Source organism: Hemitrygon akajei, chromosome 8 (assembly GCF_048418815.1).
Source record: "Hemitrygon akajei chromosome 8, sHemAka1.3, whole genome shotgun sequence".
NCBI lineage: Eukaryota > Metazoa > Chordata > Chondrichthyes > Myliobatiformes > Dasyatidae > Hemitrygon > Hemitrygon akajei.
Genome location: NC_133131.1, coordinates 23,315,100 through 23,331,329, shown reverse-complemented (window position 1 = coordinate 23,331,329; position 16,230 = coordinate 23,315,100). Strand labels below are relative to the sequence as shown.

Below are 16,230 nucleotides of genomic sequence, written 5' to 3'. Positions count from 1 at the left end.
ATCTCTACCGATAGAGTCACATGTGCTATGGGGGAGGGCAAAGAAGCTGATGATTAAAAACATGAACAATACGGATTTCCCTTGTAAACCTGAACTTGACAACTGCCCTTGACTTAATTTCAATGCTGCAATGGTGTATTGTAGCTTCTGTGCTTTAATCTCTAGTAGTTAGGTTAACTGGTATTGTAAAGCAAGTCTCTGTTTCCATAATTAGGCTTTCTAGTCACTTATTGAGTGCCATGTTCTATTTATTGATGCCCCAAGTCGAACATTTCTGTGTGTGTGTGTGTGTGTGTGTGTGTGTGTGTGTGTGTGTGTGTGTGTGTGTGTGTGTGTGTGTGTGTGTGTTTGTGTGTGTGTGTGTGTGTGTGTGTGTGTGTGTGTGTGTGTGTGTGTGTGTGTGTGTGTGTAGGTGGTAGAGGGGGTCGGGTTGAAGGGGATGGGGCGGGGTTGGAAACTAGAGAGGATTTGGAGGAAGTCACTGGAACACGTATAGTAAGATTGGTTTTGACATGAAGGGCAATTTAATCGCTTTCAAAGCAACAAAGTGGTTGCTTTTGATACTAGGTCAAAGGTCATTTCATTTTGTTGAATGACGATCATCTTGAATTTTGATTTTTTTTGTAAATAGACAGAAGTAGCTGGCGATCTTTCAATATGCTATCCCTTTAATGGTAAGTATTAGCAAGTATAATCATTGAACATCAAATTACAATTATAACTTGGTGGTGCTCTCCCCAAGTGTTCCCTGTGTGTATTTTGTACAGGTTATTGGAAAGAGGATAAATTACATATTGAAACTTGCAATTCCACTCCTGCGCAAATTGTCTTCCAAGTTACTATTTTATTAAAAATTTTCTAGTGAATGATGTACCCTATATCATAACTTTTTAAAACAGATTGAAATCTCCAAAGAGATACCCACTACGTCTGAAGTTATAAGGGAAGTGCGTTATTTCCAAGATTATAAAATAATATATCTGTAACATTCTTAACAAAATGCATGAATTATTCCAATCTACTCAATTTGGCAACAGGTGATATTTGGCCTGGTGTACTATTATCCACAAAAATTTTGTGTAAACGCATAACGTGTTCATTGTTGTAAGCACTATTCACGATCACCAACAGGTAACGTTCGATGTGTAACATTAGTATACAATGCAAATAAAGTGCGTTGGAGAACGGGGAAAATGGAGAGCGGTGGCACCTATTCTGCGTGGACAAAGACGTGAAGCTGCTGTCTCCTGTGCTATGTAAAGGAAAGGGCTGAGTTTGTGAATCGTGTGTTGGACCCGTTAACATTCATACACAATGACTGGGCGCTCACTTTCAATCGATATCTCCTTCCATTCTGCGCTGACAGCCACTGGCTGTGACTGGCTGTTTTGATGAAGCTAAGGAGATTCTAGACCTGTTAATACCGCCAGCCTTTGAGCCTTTGCTGATAAATCTTCTCCTCCCAGTCATGGTCATTTCTTAGATGAGGTACTGTAAAATCGCGCCCTGTGGAATTTTCTAAAGGGAAGGGGTTAAGAGTGAATTCACGCGGCGGGGTTTTAAGTTTAGGCGTCAAGAATGACTGCATCAATGTGCAAACTCTCCATCCTTGGATATTGAATCTCGGTGATGTTGCCTGCCTCTCAACAGAGCCAGTCGACTTAAAATGAACAATATGCCGTGCCACCATAAGAAAATATTTCTAATGAATTAGAGCAGATTATTTGGTCAACATATATTTTCTATTCCGTGAGCGATTTGGATCTATATCAGCTCTGCGTGGTGTCCAATAATCACTTTTTTATGCAATTATGCTTGCGAGCTGAAAATAGATGGTTAAAATTGGAAAGTTCGTTTACAAAGCTGGGTCAAAAAGTGCACTCTACTCGTAGTCCCGATGTAATCAGTTGATTACATTTCACTTCAGTAATTTGAAGAAAAGGTGACGGAAGGTTGCCTCTGATCGTGGCTCCTGTCGAAACTGATTGAGTGTACTTCATGTAAAACCGAAAACTGGCTCCATACGTTAATTCCCCCGCCCCGTCGCAAACACACATAATTCTTGCAACAGTTTTTTTTCTACGCTTTAAATAAATACCTTCACTTCAAACCGTTGTACGCAAATGTTAGTGTTACATCCAATCACGTGATTTGAACAAGCCTTTTACCTGAGTGATTAAACCTCTCGTAACATTTCCATAATATTGCATGGGACAAAATACTAAAGAAGCGTTTTCCCTCTCTCTGGCGTTCTTACGCCCATGCGGATTAAATTCTGTTAAACCTGGCGACGTTTCGTTTCACCTGTCCTGGTTGTTAATATCAAGTCACTTTCACTTCAGGGTTTCAGAATGCTGAACTTCCAAGATTGTTTAATTGCAGAACATAACTACTGTAAGTGCAGAAACTGTACGCTGAATTCTTAAATACAGTGCACGTTTCCTAACTACATCACGTTTTAGGCTGTGTGAGGTGTTCGACTGAATCACTTTCGACACCTAACTGTAAACTCTTTGATATTTGAGGAAAGCCTGTGTTACTATAATATAACCAGATGCTTTGCGGCTGAATAAAATATTGAAGTAGAAATAGACACGATGGTCACAAAGATGTTGCTCATCTCTTATCTCTATTCATTCCTGACCAACACATGTCATCTGGGAGAGTGTCAAAGGAAAGAAGTCCCCAGATAGAAGACTACAGCTGTCACTGTGTAGTCTGCAGGGCCAAGTCCACACCAGTCACGCTTCTCCCTTTTGCATGAGAAGAAGCCCATATGCAGAAAGAGTTTATTGATTTTTTTTTTGCAAAGATTGTGCGTAGGTTAGGAACTGTGAAGTGTCGGTTGGAAGGGAATCTGCGCTGTGAGTGGTAGGCCAGCGACATTCGCTCAAGAAACAGCTGAGTAACAAAGCAGACACAGGAAAGTTGGTGCTCGCTGAATATTGCGACTTTACTGGGAACAGGGGAAATTTTGACCATGATGCCCAACCATATGCGGAGAGCAAAGAGGGCCTCCCCCACCCCCCATCATTTTGGTATCATGGGTCATTTATTTATCGTCTTTTCACCAATGTATCCATTAAATTGACGATCATTGGCGGTTACCGTGAGAGATAACCCGCAATGGTATAAAAACGTTGCTTCTCGCTGAAAGGAGCGAGATTACCAATGTGTTAAAGAAATTGATAAAGTCGGCGCGCTTTATCAAATGATTACCCAATTGTCGGGGGATATACTTTGTCCAAAAGTGTCGAATTAGCGTGGCGATACACTGGTTCATCACATGGAATCTAAAAAAAAATGTGATAAAGCGTTGGAGGAACCCGAGAAGAAATAATAGCATGCCATGCAAAAACAAAGAGTACCGAAAGGCGCTTACTGGAATACGGTGCTGTTAAAACCACAAATGTTGTCTAGCAGTCGCAGCATTCGCTAATTGATGTGTACTGACACTGCAGTTCAGAGTGTTTAGTATCATAGCCAAGTAAATGTTTGCAAACACGACCTTGTGTTTCCAGACAAACTGCATCCTGGTCCATCTCAACTCCAGTCTGTCAGCGCCTACCCAAGTAAAACTGGAAACTGTGAAAGTGTTGTTTGGGTGGAGTGTTATATCCTTATTACGTTCTCTGCGCCTCCATTCTGCTCCCTTAATCAGACAAGACATAAAACGCGTGCCCATTCCCACCTGGCCCTAGAGAAAATTGATCTCAGGCGGACAATAGGCAGACGTTTTGTTTTGAAAAGTATGGCGAAAGTCTAAACTAAATGCAAATGTTTAACTTTCACCTTGCCCCAGGTTTGGCCAGTGTGATCTATCAACTGATAGAGAAGTGGATTACAGGATTGAGCCTTTCTTGTTTCCATTCGCGCTGACGCGAGATGCAATACACACAAACATCAAAAAAGTTCAATTCTAACGTTAATATGCAAATATGTTTAGCACTATTTAGTGTAGAATTTGAGATAAATGGGGGGGGGGGGGAGACGTCCATTATAGATGACAGAGTAAGCATTTCCCGTAGAACAGGGCATTCATCAACAAGTGAAGAGGTGATAAAATGACTTGTTAGGTCTTTCATATAGTCTCTCGCGTTTTCAGCGGATACGACTTCAAAGGTTAAAATGCAGGCGGGCAAAATGCTCATGCATATTGAAACTATTTTACTGACTCACCCCACCACTGTGATTTCATCAAACGCCAAATATTCCTCTTGCATTTTCACCTGATGATGGGCACCCACACAGCACCCGAACCCCGCCCCCAACCGGCACCCTGAAATTATATCCTTATTATTGATTGGTCCCTACGAAGGTATCGTAACTTCTGCCAAGCAGTTTTGGCTTACCGCATGATTATAAACAGGGCAATCAATCTGCTGCAATTTATAATTGCAGAATGATCGGAACACAAGCCAAGAAAACGTGGGATAAGATGCAGACTTTGACTTTAGCTGCCTCACTCTCTCCCGCTCTTTCACCCACATACAATCAAGAGTATGACCAACCAGCGGCAAAATGAAAACTCCCAAAAGGGGAAAGAGGGCCTGAACATGTAAACATACTTTCTTGCATTTTGTGGTTTTGTTTTAGTCAACCGTTCGACCGCGATGAAAATTGCAAAATGAACCTTCCAAATACACAAAAAAAAACCCCCAGAAGGATATGACAGAAGAAAGGCGGAAAAAAAAATTGCAACTATACCTAAACCTCAGAAGCGGCCGCGGCTTCCGCTATTCTCTAGGCGAGATGTTGCGAGTCTTTCAAAGGCAGGGGGAAAAAAAGACACCAAAAAAAACTGTCATAAATTAATGGTTACCATGGCTCCCGGATGGCTGATTGGACGGGGGCGTCGGTGACGCGGCGGGGCGCGTGACGGCGATATGAATAAGGTGTGCGCGAGCTCCAAGAAACATGCAGTCGAGTGAGCGCGTGCGGCGGGCAGAGCAGCAGCGGCGGTGATTGGCATGTTTATCCACACGACTACTATAGCTGTACAGTAAACACGACTGGAGATATTTCTCTTCCAGATCAGGAAAGTTGAACCATGAAATCAAAAGCAATGCTTGCCACAGGCCTGTCACCCATCTTTTCTTTCTGGAGTATTTAATATACGTATTATAATTTTGCTAATACGAGCAAACTTAAGAGATACTTATGAGACAAGCGGCCGAATTAAACACTTGTACCTTTTGCATCATGTTGGAGTAAATCATTTACTTCAATACTCCAGAGTGACAGCACTGTTGCTTGTTGATTAGAGTAGCTTTTCATTATTTTATAGTAATTTCTTTAAGAGGGCGATTGTTTCTTTAGGAGTACACCTGCTTCGATTTTCTTTGACTGATATCAGCTACCTCAAAAGAAAGAACGCTGGCCATTTAAATCCGTTGGAAGCATCGCCCTTTAATAACAGCCATTCTAAAGGATCAGCCTCCTGGACGATCGAGGACCTCATTATTACCAGCCAAATATCTAACCGTCAGCTATCTCATTATCTGGGAACAATCCAAAGACAATGGTGCACTGTGCGGGGTGCGAAAGGCCTATTCTTGATAGGTTCCTATTAAACGTCCTGGACCGAGCTTGGCACGTGAAATGTGTTCAGTGCTGCGAATGCAAATGCAATTTAACAGAAAAATGTTTTTCGCGAGAGGGAAAACTCTACTGCAAGAACGACTTTTTTCGGTAAGTGCAATAGTATGGCTTTGAGGCGTCACGCTGTGTTCGCATAGCGCTAGCTTCAAGTTTGTTTCACGTTATGCCAGGACTGAAATGCTGTTGTTTTATCTGTTTGACAAGACAGTGCTTGGTGAAAACAAATAATGCATGTCTTCTAGCTAGCTTAATTAGTACTATTAGATAACTTTCACATTTATAAAGCATGTCTTGTTCGGTTACCCGAGGAAAATAAATAGTAACTTTAACTATTCATCATAAATCCTGCACGGAACTATTTACTGTTTCACGGCATGGTAGGACAGCTGAAATATTTACACACATCCACTCAAACCACAATCTGTAACTTTGCTGATCTTGTAATGCGGAAAATGTGTATTCAGCAGAGAAAATAGAACTCGCACTTTTCTTTTGCTGAGGCAAATTAAAGCAAAGATCAATAACAACGAACCCTAGAGGAAATCCATCGGCTCTGTCTACATCCTTGCTGTTTTATCTTTTTTTGGGGGGGGGGGGGGGTAACGATGTGATAAGTGTTTTTGAATAATAAGTGTGTGAAGAGAAACCATAGACAAAGCACATACGAGCAAATCTTTGTTAGCAATTACCCAAGTAAAGCGAACACATAGCTGCACAGTTGTAATTCCCAAACTCATGAACCAAACGTCCAACCCAAGTTTGAGAGTTAATTCAGTGATAGCTTACATGCTGAGTTACTTTAATCTTTAATGTTGAATCAATTATTTCTATCAAACTTTGTACAGTATGACTTTCATTTATGCCATGCCAAGCGGCATGCATATGCGGAATAACTCTTGAAGTAATATATTTCATTTTCTTTAATTAAGTTATTACAGTACTAGTCCTTTGAAAGTGTTAGCCTGATTCAAGTTGCACAATCTAATGAGACAGCAAAATATCCTTTACCTATCGCTTATATACCGGAATTATTTATTGAACCAACCACCCCCTCAGTTATTATTAATGAATGGTTTAATGTCAAGTTTGAAGACCTTTCTAATCAGGCACTCCTGAAATCTCCTTCCTCCTCCGGGATCATACGCCATCATCATTTCAATCTGCCGTCACCTGTAAATGACGTAACATTTATTAATCCAATGAATTTTACACCCAGCATGAAAATGAGATTCTTTAAAAATGTCGTTTTCAGTAGAATGCCATTTTTAAAGTTTATACACGCCATGCTACGCACTTTGAAGTAAGACAACTGCAGTATTAGCAAAAGAAAAGCACATTTCTCACTTGCTGCACTTTCTCAAATAAAACAAGTTTGTCGTGTCCTTGCTTTAAAAATGTGTCGGTAAACTTGCACAGACTTGAATAGTTTATGGTCACCTGTTATACAATTTCGTCAAACACTATCTTGGTCAAGAAGTTAACAAAAATTAAAACATTGTACCGAAATATTTTAAGAGGAAAACAGAAAATACCCACAAGTTTAACAGGCAAATTATTTCATATATACGTCGAAATGGACATAGACTAGGTTATGTGTTAGCTGCCCGTAGATGTGCATTAATTTTCGCTGTACTCCTCATTTTTGTGACCACGACTCGATTCAATTTTATGGATAATGAACAACATATTTTAGATAAATTGCCACAAAACCTTTTAATAAAGGTTGTGTATGTTGAATTGGGATGGAGACGAAGCATATTATATCGCTATAGTTTATGCGAATGGGACGGAAAATTAGCCGCATTGTGAAATGGAAGCTGGGAGTTACACGATAGTGTCGACCCGGTTTATTGTGAAGCCCCCCCCCCCCCCCCGATAGCATTCTGTCACTTTTGGCCAGTTTGCTGACAGGAACTTCTCATAAATAGTCCGTTCTCATTTTCAGTCGATTTTCTAAATGTAATACTTCACTGATCAATCTGTCACGCGCCGATGTGTCGGTCCCGATTTAGCCTGGTCTCCGTTGCTTGATAATGCAGATCTATACAAATATAGGTAACTTTTCTTCCGTTTGTACGCCCCTGGACACACTTTAGAGCAGGACAACAGCAGTATTAGCAATAATCTATCCACCATTAACTCCGTTCTACCCGATTAGTATGATGTAGTTAACTACCAATGTACTAAACAGAATTAAGAATTCCTTTGACCATTTTCCCGCTACTGTGGTGCTTTACAGTCGTTTTGGTACGAAGTGTGCCGGCTGCTATCAGGGTATCTCCCCGAGCGATCTGGTGAGGAGAGCGAGAAGCAAAGTCTTTCATCTGAACTGTTTTACTTGTATGATATGCAACAAACAACTTTCCACCGGAGAAGAGCTTTACATCATCGACGAAAACAAATTTGTTTGCAAAGACGATTTTTTAAACAGCAATAATTCGAAAGAAAACGGCCCGCTGTCACGTAAGGCCAAGTCCTCGTTGTATATCCGTATATATATATGTGTGTGTGTGTGTGTGTGTGTGTGTGTGTGTGTGTGTGTGTGTGTGTGTGTGTGTGTGTGTGTGTGTGTGTGTGTGTGTGTGTGTGTTTATTTATGCTTATTAGGAAACTGGGCGACAGTGCGGCCCTGTACTGCTTAGTCTAATATGTTGATCAATAACTCATAGCTTTACTGTTATCTGGTCTCGAGTGTTTTATCAAATCGAATATTTTATGGAACGGTGATAATCGGCATTACATAATGGTTGGGCATTCGGATTGTATGTATCTTTTTTAATTGCAACGGTTACGGGGCATAGCGATATGGTTTTAAAATCCATTTCACCCACAATGCCAACTCGTATTAATTGCTGGCAATTTAAACACCATTTGTTATTTGATGCATTATGCGAGTCGCTGAATGTACATTTTTGTGTAGGTAGTTTTCAAATGACTCTACTCTGTGTGTCCAATGTTCTGGATTAGATACCTAAACTTTTATTCCCGTTGCTATTTTGCTTTGCAATTTTCATTTTAATGTAACCGCAACTAACGAACGATGCGTTTGGGGAAGATTAATTTTGGACTGTTAGTTAATTTATAATTGTATCACTTAAATATAGGCGTTGGTAAATATTTCATTTTAATATGTTAAAATGCAATAAAAAGCGCTCCAAAGCGGCTATATATCAATTATTAATAAAATCTCGGTGATTATCATCGTTAAATTGGCTATTTACCTGATGTGAGCGCATTCTTCATCCCCCGTCATTTTGTATGTTGTACAGTAACGGCATGTAGTGATCAGAGTTTATCTCCGGATTGTCAAGACCATTTACAAGATGACACAAAGGACTCAGAAATCGCCAATATTTCAGATAAAGAGACTACCAATAACGAGAACGAGGAACAGAACCTGGGAGCCAAGCGCCGGGGACCCCGCACAACCATCAAAGCAAAACAGCTGGAAACTCTCAAAGCGGCATTCGCGGCCACCCCCAAACCCACAAGGCACATCCGAGAGCAGCTAGCTCAGGAAACCGGGCTAAACATGAGGGTCATACAGGTAAGAGAGGCATCCGGAACCCGAGGCTGCGAATTTCAACATAACCGCAGATTAGTGGTCGGGGTTACGTGGAGGGTGTGAGGGGATGCAATTGTTCGAGTCAGTATAAAACTTGCAGTTTAAGTGCTTAAACGGAAATGTGCTACAGGAGATGGAGTTAAAGATATTTTGAAATTGAGAAATTGTATAAAGAACGCTTCGATCGGGGAAGTCATCCAATCGTGACAAGTGGGTAGAGGTCGTGCTACCAACGGCTAACCAGCGGGTGCATCTCGTGGTTCAGGATAAATCCTCCGAGCAGTTTCTAGTAACAAAAAAAAAGATAGATTGCCACAGTAGGAAGCGTCGCAGTAGGGAAACGTATATAACGCGGAAAAAAAACGAACCTAAATAAGGAAAGCTAGGTAAACAAACCTCTTTATTTGTGTGAAATGTGTTAGGAGAGAACACGGGAAGCTGAGAGAACTCAAGAAGACTGCACCCAAGAGGTCAAGCCGGGTCCAAACAAATACAAATAAATCGGGTGGTTGTGTAATGATGTGGTCAGGACAGTGCGAACAATTGTCAAGCTGGAAACAAAGAGAGATATTCCAGTAGGTTATCACCAACAATGTATAGCAGGATGCTGTTTAGGGAACGAATCGAGATATAAACTGGTAGGGAGAGTGGACGGGAATACCCGGGTTAAGTTTTCTGGCAGCTGTCAAACTAGAGTCTAAGAGCGAGAATGAAGACCCCCCCCACCCCCCCGCAAATATACATTTATCGGCTGTATTTTGAAAGAACTCGCGAAGCGTTTCATGTACTCGACAGCTCCAGTTCTCGACTGGGTAGAGGGAACAGGCCCTAACTCAGAGGGAACTAAGAGAGAAACGCGTTTCTACTGGAACAGGGAAAACACTCGTCGGGGAGTGCAAAATTGACACTTTGTCGACACTTGTTTTAACTGTGGAATAAATAAGGATTTGTGAAGTAGGCTATCCAAAGTATAAGGCCTTCACTTTGGTGACCTGGGCAAAATAAAGAGACCATCGGCCTCAGGCCAGTGACAATAATTAGTAGTAACGGGAATTAGTTTCACAACACTTCACTTGTCTTACTTTATTCATGTTTTTTTTTCAATTTATATGATTTTTATACAAACTTAAATTTCATTTCATTTTCAATGTAATATTGGGATTATTAAATGTTTGCTTATTATAATGTTGTGAACCTTCTAATTCGAACAATAAGTGCCCATTATTTTGAAATTTACAAGGTGAAGCAGCGAAACCGTTTACATTTTTTCTATTTTAAGAATCGCTTTCTTTCTGGAATGTTCCCCCCCCCCCCCCCAAGATATGACAGTTCAGCCATTATTCCACTTTATCTCCCGATTCTGTAGATGAATGCGTGTTGTAAGAAGGAAGCCCAGTTATAATTCAACTTCAAAATATATACCAAACGCTGTGTGGCATTCTGGAAGTATTGTTACTGCAAAGGATTTGCTGCCCATTGGTTGTTTTATTTGAGTGGAGTTTTACATTGACTCTATTGTGTTTCTTTGTATCTACTGTGAATGCCCGCAAGAAAATGGGTCTCAGGTGACATGTTCCATCCTGAGATTATTTTAACTTTGAACTTTGAGAAGTCAGGAATTGTGACGATATTATCCGAAAGATTTGGCAAGGCTGTTAAAGCGATTCGATGTTTTATTCTGGGAAAGGCTTCTGGCTTTCCTTCGTCTTTTGAACATCACGATGTAAATATTAGCAGCCTGCGTTTCAAGACTGGTTTGAGCTTGGTGTTGCCTTGTAGTTAAGTAAATCTTTTATATACTTCAGGTTCCCCTTAATTCTAAACTGTGGGATTGGAAGTTTCGTGTTTACATTGTAAGTATGGTTTAATATTAACTCGGGATTTTCGAAATAAAAGGATTCTCGTGGCTGCTTTGTGCCCCAGGTCTGGTTCCAAAACAGGAGGGTCCAAGGAGAGGCGGATGAAGCAGCTGAGTGCTTTAGGGGCTCGTAGACACGCGTTTTTCCGCAGCCCCAGACGGATGAGACCCCTGGGAGATCGCCTCGACGGGGCTGACATGATGGGAAACGGCCCTTTCAATTACTACGGGGGTAAGTCCCAATTCATTTCTGTTAAACACTCCCCAGGATGTGCTTAAAAACTGATTACTTATTTAACGAGAAAGAGGCTGCAAATTCAGTTTTACAGTCATATATTGACGGACAATTGAAATACTGTATGAAGTTAGCCATTGATTGACTTATTATTGACTTATTCAATCACTGATTATAGGAAGAGACTGTCCGTGCTATTTTAAGGCTAAAGTATATCTTTTCTCTAAACTACCTACTTATCAATGTCAGATCAGTTTCATGTACGGAACCAGCTAGGCAGCAAAAGATTACACCCGAGAAACAGAGATCGCCCCCAAAGTAGTGTCTGCAGTAAATAGTCTGCTTCGGATAACCACGGGAATATACAAAAAAAAATTTGAAATAGTCCACACCATATGTTGGTACATGCATTAAAATACAGAGTGCGGGAGAATGATACATTCCCATAGGATTTGGTTTACCAATGGCGTTCTAGTTCTAAACTGTTTAAAGGTTTCCAGTGTTCCTATTAAAACTAGGTAGTGTTAAATTGGTTTTAATTGTATGTTTTGTTTTCCATTAGAGAGTTTGGAGAGCATGTGTGATAGGGAAAGTCATGGAGTCAGAGAACTTCGCTTTTTAATGAAAAATTTTTTTAGAAAAAAATGGAGATGCATCACTTGTTATATTGCCTTATTCTATATTTTGCACCTTTCCCTACTTTGACTTAAATAACCGTTTCTTCATATTCTGTACCGTGGACAAAGTTATATACTGTGCTTACTTATTAATTTTAAGAATTAATAAAATGCTTACATGGTATAATTGCTGCTGTTCGAGTTATAATGGCACGTATCTAATCAGAATAATGGATAGTTAGAATAAGTCCTGAAACTAGTTTGTATGTGAATTATTTTATTATACAATTTTTAAGTGTACAGAGGATGAACATGTTAAAAATTTTATTAATTTAAATATTTAAAGATGTTGAAAAACACCTATCCGCATTCCTCAGCTGGGACATTTGTCAACTTTGCTGCTTAGAAAGTTTCCATGTCTGTGTTCCGTGTCTTACTGGTGGGGCTTCCAGTAGATTGTAAACAGCATACTCGCTGTTATTTGATGGCGAGAACATGGAACGACAATAAGCACGCAGGAGGGGATGGGGTTAATTAATATGGCGTGAATGTACAGCTTAAGTAGGAGGTTCGTAACAAGACCGTAGCACGAAGCATTAAATGTTTCAACTACATTTCTTCAGCCCACTCAAATAAAAGCGTTTATATTGAAATGGTAAATCTGCGTTTTTAATGTTAAGAATAATGAATCTATTCCTTTTTTAAACAACAGCATGCTTTTAAAAATGTATTCTTTAAAGATGCACTATTGGCAAGATGAGTGCATTTCATTTACATTGGATTGTCCTGCGCTGTTAATTGCTGGTACGTTTGTCTCTCAAGTATCTGAAAAAAAAAGAGATCATTAAAAAAAAAGCTACTCTAAACACAGCGATAATCGGACCCACTGACTAGGATCACCCCATGCTCGATCTCACACTGAAACCACACATTTGAAATTAAAATGACTGTGGACATGAGCGCACTTAAGTTTTCAATAATTCTGCCGGCCGAGATTTTAAAGTCCATCAATATTTTCACCCATCTTTTAACTTAGTAGAGGCGGCCCGTATTAGTAAGCATATTCAGCATTTCATTTACTTATGTAAATTAGTGTGCATTCAGGCTGAACTGGAGAAAGGAATTATCGGATGTAGAGTGTTGTAGCTGAAAAATAAACAAAAATACAATTTACAAGAGATAAGCAGATCCAGATGAATTTCAGGACACTTTTCTGAAGGACTAAGCGAACTCCGTCCTAACTTTTAAAAAATTGATCTTATCAAGATTTGGGAAGTATTATTGACGTTAGTAAGTGAAGCATTGTTTTTAATACCAGGATTTTAAAATTATGCGAAATGACATTAATACCTGTGGAGCATTTAGATAGAAGACTACTTTCAAAACACTTTCACTGAATTGTGCAACTAACGATTTTACGTGCAGATTTAAAATTCGGTCCAGAATAATAAACTATTTTACAGTATTTTTCAAGCTACGATTCTAGCGTGGCAGGTTGTTATTTGCCGAAATGCTCTAAAATGACTAGTTGAGTGGTGTTTTTGTGAGAGCGGTTGCGATTGTGTAAAATGAGTGAGCATTATTCAAAAAGTGGGACCCTGCTGCGCCAGACCTTCTGTGTGATAAGGATTAATAACAGAGAATAGTTTCCCAAGCGTTTGTTTGCAATCACATCTGCTTCAATTTCACTTACAGAAATGAAATCTTTAGAGAGGAAGAGAAAAAAGGCGACAATCTGATTTACAAATAGGGCATAAATTAGAGCAAAAACTTGCTTTTTGTTCCCACTGTACTCTGCTCATTCCGCCGTGAATTCAGATGGATTCTGATCCACCGCTTTCGGGTTAATAAAAAGTAAAGGGGCACCAGCAAAAGAGGAAAAATAATTAAACCTACCCCACCCAAAAAATAAACTGATCTTGATGTCCGTTCCGCAGCTGGGAAATAATTTAATACATTATTAAGCCAATAAATATTAAAATATCTATAATTCTGCAAATGTTTTGTTTAAGGACCTCCCATATAATTGGTATTATTGAATAGGAATGAATTTTTAATGTAGTTAGCAACCTTTGTATGTTGATCCTGATTTATTTTAATTTGCCACAGAACTTAATACAGGAATCCGCGGTTCCCAGAGATAGATGAAGATTGAGTTCCTGGTTACAGATTTTCATGTTGACCGTAGATCAATTTGAATGGCTTACAAAGAATGACAATGAAATGAAATAATTTGGCTATACATGTGCAAGACTTTCTATTGGTGGTTTAATCTACAATCCAACTTGTAAACCTATCTGTGTCTTGGAAGCGGATTAACTAGGTTGGGATTTAGTATATTCAAGGGCCAATTATATTCGGAGCTGCTTCTAATCAACACTAAGCGAACGTGGTGAGGAGTTAAATCAAAATCAGCGATTTAATTTCCAGTGTAATCTCAACGCAAAGGCAAGTTAGAAATTTCATAGTTTGTCATGTCACGTTTTAAGAAATTTGTATCATGAAGAGTTCGCTTATTCTCAGGCTTTGTTTTTGATCAATCCTTTGTTAATACTTAACAAGAACGTCTAATTTATCTGATTACTAGATTTATTCTTAGTTTATTTGTATTTGACGTCCTGAAATTGAAAAGTGTAAGATTGCCTATTGTTGTATATTTATCCTTATTTGATCTTGTTTTTCCTTCCACAGATTATCAGACTGAATATTATGGCCCTGGAAGCAATTACGATTTCTTTCCTCAAGGTCCCCCCTCGTCTCAAGCTCAAACTCCGGTGGATCTGGGTTTTGTGCCCTCCTCCGGGCCTGGGGCGACCCCACTCGGCGGACTCGAGCATCCACTGCCCGGCCACCACCCGACCAATCTTCCGGGGCCAGGCGACGGCCAGAGGTTTACTGACATGATCTCTCACTCTCACGGGGACTCTCCCAGCCCAGAGCCGGGGTTAACAGGACCGTCAATGCACACGATGGCGGCGGATGTGTTCGGCCCAGGTCCCAGCCCGTCCTTCTCTCTCACGAATGGGGGATACGCCAACCATTTGTCACATCCGCCTCCGGAAATGAATGAAGCAGCCGTTTGGTAACGACTTCCGACTTGGCGGAAATTACTGAAATTGACAATGTGTCTCGCTCTGTGCTCCATCCCACCCCAAAGACAGTTCGTTGGCTGCCCGGTCAGCAAGAACGAGGCCAAGATCATCAACGAAACTCGTCACAAAACAAACTAAAATAACACTTTTTGAAAAGTGAAAGCATCAAACGAAAAGGAAGTTGCAACGAGTTAGTGGAGCAACAAGTTTTGAAAGGGACGGCATTCTGAGCGGAGTTTTAGAATCCAAAAAAGTACACATTTCAGAAAAGACAAAAGCGTTCGGGAGCCCCCAAGACTTCAACGCAAACTACTCTACCTACACAAAGCTGAACAACAAAAAGCTCATAAATGAACTGAAAGAGTCTACTGTTTACGTATTATATTTAATTCAGGAGTTTAATGTTTTAGTAAACATTTTAGAACCTCTTGATCCGAGTTGAACAAACGGGCATCATGTAACCAAACTTTTTATTTGTTTCCAAAAAGATGTACAAAAATTACTGGAGTTATGGTTAACGGCTCCAACTTGTACAAAGTGATTTTTTTTGCGTATGTTTACAAAAGTGGAGAAACAAACTAGAAAGGTGCCAAATAGACAAGTCATAGCACAATTATTGTAGGTGCATTGCACCATCCACTGGAGAAAGTGTTCAGAAAGAGAGTGTTAAAAATAACTTTGCTCATTTTTAGCTCTCTCATAGGAAGCATTCATATTGTTAATAATGCTCATATAGATTCATACAGGATTTTATTTTTGTGTCTTACAGAAACAAAAGGTCAAATATTTAAACAATTTTACTACATGGTCAAATATGCAGTCTATAGCTGCTACCTTTTTCTTTATACAGTATAGAATTCCTCATGATATCAATTTTTGTCATAATGATAGGCCTAAGCTTCTGTGACCTCTGTTGCATATTAGACCATTCACTGTATAAATGAAAAAAACATGTTGAATAAATTTGTGACTTTTTAATAAAAAAATTGATGTTTTAGTGTCTTTAAATGTCAGTGCTCTGTTTATGAACAAGGTAATGTTACAGAATGAACTGGAAGCGTCTTGGTTGTTTTTTTAGGTATCAGTCCATTACTGAATGAACTACCTCCAAAATTATCACTGGTCAACTTCACATCTACATTATCCCTTCTTCATGGTATTAAAATTGACTCCTACAATTTCTAATGGCATGTCAATGGAATGTACTTTATTAAAATGAGATGAAATTTCAGATAAATTAATTACAGCAAAACTTCACTGTT

General features: G+C 39.6%; 1 protein-coding gene across 1 annotated transcript; it reads left to right on the top strand.

The window, feature by feature from the left end:
- Positions 1–4,932: 4,932 nt before the first annotated feature.
- LOC140731722 (LIM/homeobox protein Lhx1-like) lies at positions 4,933–15,958 on the top strand. Its single transcript, XM_073053441.1, is given in 6 exon segments — positions 4,933–5,691; positions 7,841–8,064; positions 8,871–9,148; positions 11,090–11,110; positions 11,112–11,256; positions 14,568–15,958. Coding segments are annotated over 6 exon segments (1,233 nt in total). The 5' UTR covers positions 4,933–5,521; the 3' UTR covers positions 14,963–15,958.
- The last annotated feature ends 272 nt before the right edge of the window (positions 15,959–16,230 follow it).